The 13,372-nt window shown below is 51.2% G+C and overlaps 1 protein-coding gene across 1 annotated transcript in view; it reads right to left on the bottom strand.

The window, feature by feature from the left end:
* Positions 1-10,186, bottom strand: part of LOC147027418 (frizzled-10-like) — a 35,241-nt gene extending 25,055 nt beyond the window's left edge. Inside the window, exon 1 of the mRNA XM_085876783.1 lies at positions 9,063-10,186. Within this exon, the coding sequence (XP_085732909.1) occupies positions 9,063-10,016 (954 nt within the window). The 5' untranslated portion in view covers positions 10,017-10,186. The remainder of the gene's footprint in view (positions 1-9,062) is intronic.
* Between the last annotated feature and the right edge of the window lie 3,186 nt (positions 10,187-13,372).

Below are 13,372 nucleotides of genomic sequence, written 5' to 3'. Positions count from 1 at the left end.
GCTTCAGAAAAATTACGTGTACGGGGGGACACAGCGATTGGACGATTTACTGGAACGAATTCGGTGGCAAAAACATGACTTGGCCATGTTATGTGGGACAAATTATGTGGGAAAAAGAATTTGGTAGTGTTTTATACCCGTCAGTTGGAATATGCAAAGAGCAAACTGAACAAAAGAATAGAGGAACAGCAGATTGGTATCTCCCAGGAAAGGAAACAATGGGAGGAAGAATGGAAAACCGAGCTTGAAAAGAAACAAAAGGAGCACGACTTGGAAGTAAAACAATTAATGGAAAAATTATTGGAGGAAGCAAGGCAGTTCAAAGAACTGAAGGGGAGAGTGAGGGAAATACAGTTGGAAGAGAAAAAATGTGAACACGATGGGGAGTTGGAACAATTGAAGGAAGAGATAAGAACAGGCAATCAGGAAAGAGAAAGCCTAGAATGGAAGATAAAAAGAGGAGAGAGACAGCTCGAGGAAAGGGCGGAGGAATTGCTGGAAAAGTCAGAACAGTTCGAAGAACTGCAGGGAGAATTGAGGGAGGAAGGAGAAGGGAAAACAATGCTCGAAAAGGAAAAACGCAAACAAGATGGGGAATTGGAACTACTGAAGCGAGAGGTAAGGGCAAGCCAGTTTAAAAGAGAAATCCTGGAAGGGGAGATTAGAATGGGAAAGGAATGGCAGAAAAAACTAAATGAATACTGTTAAAAAAGGGACGAATTGAGGAGGGAAGTGGTGGAAAGAAGAGATGAAATGAGTGAAGAAGCACGCAAATTGAGAAAGGAATTGGAAACAAAAACTTCTGAGATACTGAAACACGAAAACAAAGAAAGAGGATTACAAGACGAACTGAGGATGTTAAAAGAGGAAAGGAAGAGAACAGAGAATGAAACGTTAAGGAACCACACTGAGCAGATTGAACAATTAGAAGCCAAAGCAAAGTCGGAGTGTGTGGAGATGAGAAAGGAATTGGAAAAGAAAGCTTCTGAGTTACAGAAACACCAAAACAAAGAGAGGGAATTACAAAACGAGTTGAGGATGGTGAGAGAAGAAAGAACGACAACGGAAAATGAAACGTTAAGAAACCACACTGTACAGATCGAACAGCTGGAAGCGAAGGCCAGATTAAAGAATGAGGAACAAGAAAGAGTACTGAAAGAACAAGGAATGAGACAAGAGAAGGAAATCAGCCAACTGAAGGAAACCACGAGATTGCAGAATGAGATGCAAAAAAGAGTAATGATGGAAGAACGAATCAGACAGGAGAAGGAAGTCAGCCAACTGAAAGAAATAACGAGATTGCAGAATGAGGAACAAGAAAGAGTACTGAAAGAACAAGGAATGAGACAAGAGAAGGAAATCAGCCAACTGAAGGAAACCACGAGATTACAGAATGAGATGCAAAAAAGAGTAATGAAGGAAGAACAAATAAGACAGGAGAAGGAAGTCAGCCAACTGAAAGAAATAACGAGATTGCAGAATGAGGAACAAGGAAGACAGTGGAATAGGAAATACAAAGAACAAGGAATGAGACAGGAGAAAGAAATCAGTCAGTTGAAGGAAACGATGAGATTGCAGAACGAGGAACAAGAGAGACAGTGGAATAAAAAACTGAAAGAGTATGAATTTGAAACTGAACGACAAAAGGAAAAAAATAGGTTGGAATACGAGGAGAAGTTGAAGGAGCAAGGAATGAAGCAGGAAGGAGAAATCAGGAGATTGAAGGACACATGGAGATTGGAGAGGGAAGAACAAGAAGAACAATGGGAAAGAAAACAAAAGGAACATGAAGCCGAGGTTGACCAATTGAAAGAAAAGGCGAGGCTGGAGTACGAGGAGATAGACAAAGAACAGCGAATGAAACACAAAATGGAGATGAACCAAATGAAGCAAACCATGAAACTGGAGAAGGAAGGACGGAAGAGTAACGAGACAGCAGCAAATGAAACACAAAAAGGAGATTAACCAAATGAAGCAAACCATGAAACTGGAGAAGGAAGGACAGGAGAGGAAACGAGGAAGAGTAGTGAGAGAACAGCTAATGAAACACAGGAAGGAAATGAGCCAATTGAAAGAAACAATGAGATTGGAAAACAAAGAGCAGGAGGAACAGTGGGAGAGAAAACAACAACTATGTGAGTGTGAAATTGAACAACTAAAACGGAGAGCGAGATTGGAGTCAATGGAGATTGAGGAGCTCCGGAGGGAGAACGAACAGCTATTGGGGCTCAGAGAGAAAGAACGACTCAGATGGGAAGGAAAAAGGAACCAGGAAGAGACAGAAATAAGGAACAACGATAGAAAATGTATAGAGACACGGGAGACAAGAGACGAGGTGAAAGTAATTGGGAGGGAGAGAAAAGAACAATTAAGACGGAAAGCAAGGATGAGGTACGCGGAGATCGTGAAAGAGCAAGGAGTGAAAAACAGGGAAGGACGGGAGCGACTTAAGGAGAAAGCAAGGTTGACCTACATAAAGATAAGGGAAAGACGCCAGAAAGAAGCAGAGACCAACAGACACGAGGAGACGACAGAAAGAATAAAATGTATAGAGACACGGGAGATAGAGGGTGAATTGGACGGGGTTAGAGACGAACACACACACACACAGAAGTAGTGGAGGACGATGAGGTTGAGCTGGCGGACCGTGCAGGGACCCGGTGCGAGCAGTTGGATGGCCTCCTCCAGGAACGAGGGGAGGGAGTATGCCCCCTTGAAGCGAGTCACGACCAGGTGGGTTCGGTCGTGTCGAGCGAGTTCGGGGGGAGGAGTGCTGCGAACGGGTGCACGGAGAGCTTGGGGGGTATAGAGGCCCCGGAGACCCTTGTGGGGACACGAATCCCCAGTGTGGTTGTCCCGGTGTGTGTGGTGTCGAGGTGTGTGTTCACGAGTGTGGCGAAATGCGTGCTGCAACGCACGCATAGCGTGGGTGCAAAGGCGTGTGTGAGAGCGACCGGGTGGGTGACAAAGACCCCGTGTGTGGAAGCGACCCCGTGTGTGAGTGGTGTGGTGGTAAGTGTGCAGAAGGGCGTGCTTCCCAGCGCGCTGTGTGTGAGTGAAACACCGCGGTTGAGTGCCCCCGCGTGTGTGAGTGAGGCACGGTGTATGAGTGAGGCACCGCGGATGAGTGCCCCCGCGTGTGTGAGTGAGGCACGGTGTATGAGTGAGGCACCGCGGATGAGTGCCCCCGCGTGTGTGAGTAGTATGGTTTGTGCGAGGGAAATGGCACGAGTGAGTGAAAGGCCGCGAGTGAGTGGAGCCACGTGTGCAAGGGAAATGGCATGCGTGAGTGAGCGGCAGAGTGTGAGAGAGACAGCGTGTGCAAGGTCGCTGTGTGTAAGGGAGATGTCGGTCGGCATGTGTGAACATGCAGCCGCGTCTCCCGGTGTGAGTTTAATGGTGAGGTGTGTTAGCGTCGTAACACGCGGGAGTGCGTGTGTTGAATGGCGACGGAGACTGCGACAGAGAAAAGAAAGCCGAGAAGCGACTGCAGCTGTTTCGGGAACCGTGCCGGGTTCACCCAGCAGCGAGCGCGAGGTCCGTGCTGTGCAACGCACGAGGCCCCCACGTGCTCGCTTGCGAGAGTGAAGTCCCGGTCCGGAAACGCACGCGGTGGATTTGCCGATCCCGCGGACGGACAAAGTTTAGGCAGGATTATGGATTTGGACCGGACGGGTTCTCCACGCGATCGTGTGTGTTAAGCTCCAACGGGCAAAGCACATGTGTTCGCGTGGGGAACCCCTCGAGACGTGGGGCTTGTGTTTTTTTTTATGCGCACGGTGACGTCATGGCTGCACATGGGGTTGGAATCCGGCAGGAGGGGTATCCCTGCCGGATGGTACCGTCCAAGGAGGGACGGGGTACACGTGCAGCTGCATGACGTCACGGGCAGGTGCAAAGTGCGCGAGCTGTGAGTTGCCGCGCTGGTGCTGCGCATGTGAAAAAAAAACAAAAAACAGCAAGCCTCGCTTTCGGGTGAACAGGATTCCCGGGCAAGGGGTGGAAGACCCCCTTACCAGGGCACAGGATGGAAACTAGTTAGGGGGAAGGGTTAGCTTAGTTAGACCTGCTCCATGGGGCAGGGGTAAGTCCTCATGGGGCCCGTGGAATGGATTAGTTAGAGGGATTGTAGCGAGATTTAGGTTGGGAAATTATTTTTAGAGATTTGGAGACAGAGACAGAGACAGACTTTGGATGTGTAGTGGGGACATAGCTTAGCTACGTAGGTTAAAAGGAACGTGCTGTAGTTTAAGGGACGACGTGGGAGCACGAGTTAGTTAGGGGATGCAGATAGAAGGATGGCAGAGTTCAGCGGTGAGTGTGTTGAAGAGTTGTTGGTGAGTGAAGTGGAAGCATGTGCTTGGTGAGTGAGTGAGGCCAGCGGGTCTGTGTGAGTGGAGCGAATGGGGAATGCATGGTGCGATGAGTGATTTGGGGGAGGAGTGACTCCCGCCCAAGGGACCCCGGGGTCAGTGTAGAGTGAGTTAGGGGGTTAGTCAAATTGAAAAATGGAGGTCGTTTTGTTGTTGGTGTGAATGTAGGCTCGAAACCCGTTTGGAGGGGTGCAGGAGCCCTGTTGACGGGCTGGGAGCATGGCTGCGAAAGGTGAGTATCGCTGAGTGGGTACCCCGGGCACCAGGCTAGTCGGCCGTGGTAGGCCAAGTGCCCATGGGGGGCCGGGATAGCGTAGTGGGCACGGGTGCGCCTGCTTGGTGCGGGGGCCCGGGGCGCCATTAGCCGCATGGGCAGTGTTGTGGGCACGGGTGACCCTCGGAAAGGGGCCTGGGAAGCCAACCTGCCACGTGTGCGTTTCAGGGGAGGTGCCATGGGGGGCACTCCCCGGTGTTTAGGGAGCTGGTAGGCTCGGAGGCAGTGTAGTGCCCGGGGGTGCCATAGCGGGAGATTTGGCAGAGGGTCGTGCCTGCCAAGGGGAGCCACGCGTCCCAGCCATGCGACCGTGTGAGGGCACGGAGAGAAAATTGGGGGGCGAGGCCCGAAATTGTGAGGACACCAACACAGGCGACGGGAATCTGGGTTGTTAGAACCAATAGTTTAAGCGAGAGGCGCTTGTTGAAAGCCCCGGGGTAGTTTAACAGGTTAATGGTTTGGGTAGATTAGGAAGTGTACCCCTCCGCACCATCCATCCCCTCGCTCTCGTTGTGGGCCGCTGGACCCACTTTGGTTATAGATCGCTGAAGTCTGGGGAGGCCATTCTGAGGCTTGGATTGGGCCTTGACACAGGACGCGAGCTCTCCCTTGTTCCCCTCCGGGAAGGGAACGTAGGGGTTGAGAGTAGGCTAGGTGACAGGATAGGTTAGCCGAACAAGGACAGTACAGGGGGTTAGGGGACGATTTATAGTGGGGAAGTAAAAATAAAAAAATAAGTTGGGGCTAAATTGGGGTTTGACAAATTAAGGGAGTGGGTATAGACAGTGACAGGCAAAGGCGATAGGTTGGGAGGGAGACCGTAGGGTAGGTCCGAGCCCGCCTTCCGAGTGGCCAGCACCACCGCACTCCCTCCACCAACCTCCACTGAACGGCAAAGGCTGGCCAGCTTCATCTGCTGGCTGCGTTGCTGCAAGGCAAAGGCCGGCCAGCTTCATCGGCAGCTGTTGTTTTGCTGCAAGGCCTGTGCCGGCTGGATCGGCTGCAGCTGCTGTGCTGCAAGGCCTGTACCGGCCGGATCATCTGCAGCTGTTTTCTGCAAGGCCTGTGCCGGCCAGTTCATCTGCCAGCTGTGTTTGCCTGCAGCGGCCTTGTTCTGCAGGCTGTGGTTGCCTGCTCACCTTTGCCATGCCATGCCCACTGCCCCTGTTCACCAGGCCCGTTCAATTTTTGCCTTGCCCCCCGCTGTTCATTGTCATGTGCGCCAGGATCAGAAAGCAACAGTTTGCAAGCTGCAAGAACTGCCCTGTTGGCAGCTACAACACGGGCCTGCAGTGGCGGCCCGTGCACCGTGTTTGCGTGCACCCATTCATTCATCCATTCGTTGTGTTCATTGCGTGTGCCACTTGAGCTGGCACGGAGACTGCGTTTGTGCAGCCCATGCACCGTTGTGGTTCACTGCGTTCAGTTCAAAAGGGAAGGCCTTGCACTGCGTGTGAGCAGCCGGCTACGTTCTCTGTCACCTGCATTGTTTGAGCCAGAGACTGCATGTGAGCAGCCTGGCTCCCTGCTAACTGCTTTCTTTTTGCAGAGTTCATTGATCCTGGGCCATGGTTTAGTGTAAAATTTGTAAGTTAAGGTTAAGATGTACTGTAAATATGAGTGCGCCCCCGGCATGTCTGTCCTAGCGCCGGCAATTTTATTTAAGTCGTCCGTGTGAGTGAGTTTGTTTAGGTAGTTACTCAGCCCTCAGGTTATTTATTTTGGGGACACGAATACCATGAATGTCGCACTCAGGGATCCGTAGGGAAAATGTACTAGGGGAAAACTACACATGATGGCACACGAAAATTTGACGACTCGGGACGAGTCTGTAAAAAGGGGAGGGGGTAGTGTTGTGGTTGACGAAATTCGCAAACCACCATTCAGGTCCCTTAGGTGAGATATCTCTGTAAGTATATGTGTAGTTAGGCCCAAACCCGTTGTTTAGAGGGAATAAATGTCATTCATTCGGACTGCGACCCTTTTAGATAGCCGTTTTTCTTTTACTATCTTTATTTTGGACCAGCCGCCATTACTACCACCACAACCACCACCAACCACGTCTCAACAGCCATCACACAACAACCACCAACCGCAACGCCGCTTCACAACAACAGCCACAATCTTTACCGTCACATCTCGCTCTCGCAACCATCGCATCACTGCCATTCCCGCGCCGCTTGTGGGCACCGATCCTGGACTCGTACAGGGCGCGCACCGAGCAGCGGGTGCAAAAACACCAGCCTTTCCGAGAAATCGGATCAAGAACGATTCACGCCCACTTCTGTTCCATCCTATCAGCGAGCGTGGGGCGATTTGGCCCCGCCTCCAGGTGCGTCGGAGTATAATCGCTATATGCAGATTCGCGGATCAAAAATCATTCACGCCCACTTTTCCTCTGTCCAATGGGGAGCCAGCCAGAGGTGAAGGGTCGAAGGTGAATGAGCGAAGCCCCGGGGGCTATAAAGGGCCGCGTTCGCTCGCCGAAAAGGCAGTTGTTGAGGGAGTTTCTGAATCGGGAGAGGAAAAGAGTTTCTGAATCGCAGTTGGACGGAGTTGAGAAGAGTGGAGAGTGGGAGAGTTGGAGAGTTGTGGCGGCGGCGAAGGCAGTCGAGAGGGCGCTTGTGTCAGAGTCGGGGAGCTGCGGAGAGGGGAGGCCGGTAACGCGACCGAGGTCGCGGTGGAGTCGCTCGTCGCGGGACCCAAGCCAGCGAGATATCCTCATTCCCCCGAGCATCAACAACCCCTCCTGTTTCCCCCCGCGCTGAGATAGTGTGAGAAGGGGGCCCCGTTCCCACCCCATTCCAGGCAGTGCCAGCGAGGCCCGCGGAGTCGGGGCGCCACCGCCATTTTGCGGCTCATCACCAGACGGGTAGGCTCGACGCGGTCTCGGCCCCAGGCCCGTCTGCCCCCTTGTAGTTTAGGGTGGTCCCTTTTTCTTTTGCTTTGAGTATATGTGTTGTCGGCGCCGTCTGTGAAGTAAAACTGTATAAGTGTTGCCGTGTGCTCGGTAGTCGGTAGTAGATCTGCATTGTTACATTTGCTTTTTGTGCAGAATTGTTGTGCTTCTTCTACTTTTACATTTGCTTTTGGTGTATAATTGTATATGTGTGCTTTCCGTTTGCCGCGGAATAAATGTGCTTTATGTTGAACTATTTCTCCCGTTTCGCTTCGTCTTTTCTTTTATTGAATCTCCATCTTACTTCACATAAAGGGTTGGTCGTGGGCTAAATACGCCCGATAATTAATCGAACCTTCGAGGTTGACGATAACACCGCTCGGTTATCCCGATAGTACGGAACGGGTCGCTTAAAGTGGCCCGTGTCCGAAGTCGACCTGCGGCGAGGTGCGATCGCCCGGTCTACCCTCCGTGTGGGTACTTAGGTAGGTCGAGTTTGGCGAACAACCCTATCCCACGCGGGGTGCCGATTGGCACGATCGTGGTGAGGCCGAAAGGTCCACCCGTGACTAGTTCCCGGCGTTAGTCCGAGAGGGTCACGACGGGATTGTCCGTCCGGTGGGCGACGTGCCGCGATTCAAGTTACGTGGCCGCTCGCACGCCGGCGGGCGCGAATCCGCGACAATATGTATATATATATATATATATATATATATGGATATGTATATATATATATATATATATATATATATATATATATATATGTATATATATATATATATATATATATATGGATATGTATATATATATTGTATATATGTATATATGTATCATTTTCATGGTAAAATTGATTTCCATGGTAAAGCTGTGCAGCGTGCATCTCATCCCATCCCATCTCATCCCATCGCATCCCATCCCATCCCACAATGGGCATGTTGTGCAGCGCTGTCATGCTCTCGATGGTCCAACTTTTTTGAAGACCCCCCTCCAATCGAAAATCCTGCGTACGGGCTTCGGTTAACAGAGGCTTGGCTATTCCGTGGAGTTTAGAAATCCATCCCCCACCGCCATGGACGCTCCCACCTCCCAATCCCCTCCTCCCCCCATGCACTTGGATTCCCCACCCCCACTCCCCACCCCCATTCCACAACCCCCCGCCCCCGCATGCACTCCATTTGCTCCTTCCCTCCCTTTCTAAATCATCTCTAAACCTTTTCCCCCACATTCCCTGTTGTCCCTAACAAATCGTTTTCCCACATTCCCTAACAAACCCTAACAAATCACCTTTTTCAACCCCATCACCTCCTCGACCCCTCTTCCCTCAATTATTTTCCGCCTTTTGAAACACGTTCTCCAAACAGCTGCGTACGTAATAAATCGATGATCCCTTCACTCCGTACTGCATCAACGAAGACCGCTCTCAGACCGAGCTGGTGGGGGTTTCAGTAAATGTGTATTTATTGTCAGGGTCCAAGGAAGAACCCCCAGGTGGACATGCCGGACCCCCACGTGGTACCTGGATGCGGTACAGAGACCCGTCGGGCGCGAGCTCGCACGAGACCCGCTCCGCACCCGCCGCCAACGTGCCCAGAAAGGTCGCGGCGTGGACCGCGTAACTCGCCGCCAGGAAAGCCACGGGTCTCCCCGGGTACCCGAAGCGTGTGGGGTCCAGTAGGAATGTGAGCAGCGTGAAGATACACGAGGCCAGGCACAGCGAGGACAGGGGAAGCAGCCAGGCGCGGGCAAGCACCCGGTCGGACGAGGTCCACAGGTAATCGACGCCAGGTCGGCATCGCGGGGCGCAGCGACCCGACCGCGGGGCCCAGGCCATCTTACCCGGGTTCGCACACGTCGCGCCCGGGCTCGGACGGCTCTCCGCGTCCTCAGTCCTGAGTGGAAGACCCGCCGTGAACCGGCGACCCGACGGCGGCTCCCGCTCGCTCGGGTCCACCGGGGCCTCCATGCACAGCGCGTTCGGGTCGTGCTTGGTGGGCAAGCGATCGCATCGCAGCGACTCGGGCCACCCGAAGCTGAACTTGCGCATGATGGGCGCGCAGCTGTCCCGCGTGTGCTCGCACATGGCTCGGCACGCCGGGATCGGCTGGGACACCTGTTCCGTGCACATCGGCGCGAACACCGAGCACAGGAAGAAACGCACGTGCTCGTGACAGCGCAACTCGATGAGCGTCGCGAACTCGCGCAGGTGGACGGCCGCCTCGACCTGCGCCTCGTCACCCAGCAGGTTGGGCATGGACGTGAGGTTGTAACCGATATCCCGGCACAACGCCATCTCGATGGGTTCGCACCTCGTCGTCGGGTTCTGTGGACCCTCGAACCCCGAGCCCCGAAGCGGCATGTTCGAGGAATACCCGCCCGATCTACCGAGACCGAGACGAGCGACGCAGGTGCACAGGTTGACGAACAATAAAAGCGAAGAAAGAGCCGAAGCCACCGATCGTGGTCCAGCCATGTGTGGTGGTGGTGGTGGTGGTGGACGTGGACGTGGACGTGGACGTGGCGTGCAGGGATTGCAAGGGTCGATGGGGACTTGTCTTTACCAAGGAAGCGCCGCTCAGTGTAAGGACGAGTGATTATGCCCCTGGTGGGAAACCGTGATCTTCCAAGGAGGGTGTTTGAAGAGGAGGGGTGAGGGAGGAGGAGGGGTGAGGGAGGAGTTTGAAGAGGGTGTTCCTTGTTTATGGTTATATATGTAGGGAAGTTCCACAAAACTTCGAGACGCTCAACCCGAACCAATCATGCACGTTCAGCCCCCCCTCCTTACCACGACCCTGGTGTACCCCCTCTCTTCATTACCACGACCCTGGTCTACCCCCTCCTTTCCACGACCATGGTGTACCCCCTTCCTTCATTACCACGACCCTGGTCTACCCCCTCCCTTCATTACCACGACCCTGGTCTACCCCCTCCTTTCCACGACCTTGGTGTACCCCCTCCCTTCATTACCACGATCCTGGTGTACCCCCTCCCTTCATTACCACGATCCTGGTGTACCCCCTCTCTTCATTACCACGATCCTGGTGTACCCCCTCTCTTCATTACCACGACCCTGGTGTACCCCCTCCCTTCATTACCACGACCAGTGTGACCACTTGGCTTTTTTCACAACATCTTGGCTATTCGTTGTTCACCTTGACGTCTTGGTTTTCTATTATAACACTGGGGAACAAAGTTTTTGTTGCATTGATACCAGCACTTGATCTTACCTAATTTGAGTGTGCTGAATTCAAATCTGACGTTAGTTTCTCTCTGTAAGCTCTCGATTTTTTGCAATCCACCATTATCAACATTTATTTGGTAAGTTACAATTTGTATTAAAAGCAAATTTATATTGAACATATATTTTGCAATTCAACATTTTCAATATTTATTCCAAGGCAGTGTTCTGGGCCCAATCCTATTCCTGATCTTCATCAATGATCTCTCTGACTTTCTGGAAAATCCTCTTTATCTATTTGCTGATGACTCCACCCTCTGCTGTGACATCCTTCATCCTTAAAATAGGCAGGCTGCAGCCTCTTCCCTCTCTTCAGACCTTGAAAAATCACAAGATGGTCAAACACTTGGAATATATCTTTCAATCCTGACAAATCTCACATTCTCACGATCTCTCTCTCTCTCTCTGAAAGGACCTTCTGGAAAACCTTCCTCTTTACTTTCTCAACAATCTTCTTGAGGAAGTTCGGTCATTCAAACTCCCGTGTCTCATTATCACCCATGATCTTTATTGGGCAAACCACATTTCAAAGATGGCCTCCAAAAGTAGCCTCCAACTGGGCATCCTCCATCGTATCTTGGCACACCTGAACTTCTATCCACCTTCAAGGCTTTCATCCGCAGCTTGATGGAGTGCTGGCTCCCTTGCCTCACATCTTGCTCAGTATGACGCTGTGAAAACCAAGGCCTTCAATATTATTGGAATCTCCCGCAATGAACCTGAATCTATGGGTCTTTCCCTTCACCATCACAGACAAGTTGGTGTCTCCACCACCTCCTTTCTGGTCTTGCACCTTTTGCTCTTTCTGTGCTTTGTCTCCCCAAGTCTCTGCAGGGCACACACTCTCCACCTTCAACCCCCACCCCCCTTGTGATGAAACTACATAAATCCAGGATCAGCACTCACCTCCACTCATTTGTTCCTTGTTTTTCCTGCCTATGATACCAACTTCCTCTCCTCTTCAATCTCATTCTTCCCTCCAGGTCTTCAAGACAGATGTTCACCACCATCTCAGATCATCCCCAATCCAAAACGATTGTCTTTTCTTCCCTCATGAACCCCACCCACCCCGATCCCTCCTTCCAAATTTCCAGTTCTCCCTCTTGAGAGTTTCCTTCTGTATCTGTGTCCATCTTGTCCACTCTATGCATCCACTCCTGCCTTTCATTTCTCCCACACCCATTGTTTGACCGCTTTCCTCTGTCTCGGCCTTCAGCTCTGCTGTTGGTATTTCCCCCCTCTCCATCATGTTCTTTTTGCCCTGCTGTGTTGTGTTCCGTTCAGTGTGCTAGTACAGTACTCGCTCTTCCATGAGCCTTGACTGTGTGTGCAAAAATCGAAAAAAAACAACTGTGGAAGCTCATGAGACAGAGACAGACAGAAAGGAAGGCTCACAATGGGAAAAATGGAAAAAGATAAAAAGAGGATGAGATCCCTTGAACACCATCACCTCAAACAGGAGCTGTAAACGAAAGCATGACCAAACTGGAAAACTCTCCAAGACATCATATCTCCATGTTTTAAACCTCTCGATCTCTTTGTATCCATTTTCTGTGTATGCCTGCCTGATTGGACTAGCTTCAGACACAATGAACGTTGTGGACATGCTGTTAAGAGAGGTTCTGGACTGCAAGGTCGAAATCTCATGAGGGACTGTACCCAGATAATGATGCAGACAGTCACTGAACCAGGCACTCATTAGGTTGAAGGAATTCTCTTCCTTTTCTTTTCCTTCCCTTCCCTTCCCTCTTGCTTTCAATCTCGACGTCCCTCCCCTGCTGCACATTTTCTAACGACTCCATGATTTCATTTAATTCCCGAACGTCTCCCCACCAAGCCCCACCTTCCTCCAACTCCAACACATTTCCCAGCACAACGTTCTTCACCTTCCACCCTCCACGCCCACCCAATGCTCACGAAGGACCATCTTTGCCTGTGGAAGAGAAAATGAACCGGATCGGGGTCACTAAAGAACACCCTTAAGCGTTTGGGGGAGGGGATGGATTAACGAAACCCTCTTGTGTGGAGAACCGTATTTATGGTCCCCTGTGTGACGTCATGACATCATTACAGCAGAAACAATGCACCAGCAATGCAAATTTCACTGTGTGACATCATTGTGACATCACAGCAGAAACAATACACCAGCAATGCAAATTTCACTGTGTGACATCATTGTGACATCACAGCAGAAACAATACACCAGCAAAGCAAATTCCAATGTTGCAATCGAACTTTACTCTGCAAACACCAAAAGCTGAGCCCTCCCCGCAGAAGTGGGTCTAATTTTACAAAGTTACATTTGTTGCGAACTGGATGTTCCTTTCAATGTAAATATATGGAACAAATAGAGAGGTGTCCTCACATCGTGTTGTGTGTAAGTTTAGTGTATAAATTGATTAAATATGTACGTAATGTGCATGATGAAGGCTATACATCTGTTTCACTGCGGTTGTGCATCATCAGCACAACATATTGCTGTGTGTGTGTGTGTGTGTGTGTGTGTGTGTGTGTGTGTGTGTGTGTGTGTGTGTGTGTGTGTGTGTGTGTGTGTGTGTGTGTGTGTGTGTGTGTGTGTGTGTGTGTGTGTG

This window comes from Eptatretus burgeri, chromosome 4 (genome assembly GCF_056783735.1).
Source record: "Eptatretus burgeri isolate ZD-2024b chromosome 4, Ebu_testis_v1, whole genome shotgun sequence".
NCBI lineage: Eukaryota > Metazoa > Chordata > Myxini > Myxiniformes > Myxinidae > Eptatretus > Eptatretus burgeri.
The sequence above is the reverse complement of the archived record's forward strand: the minus strand, read 5'-3'. Positions and strand labels throughout refer to the sequence as shown.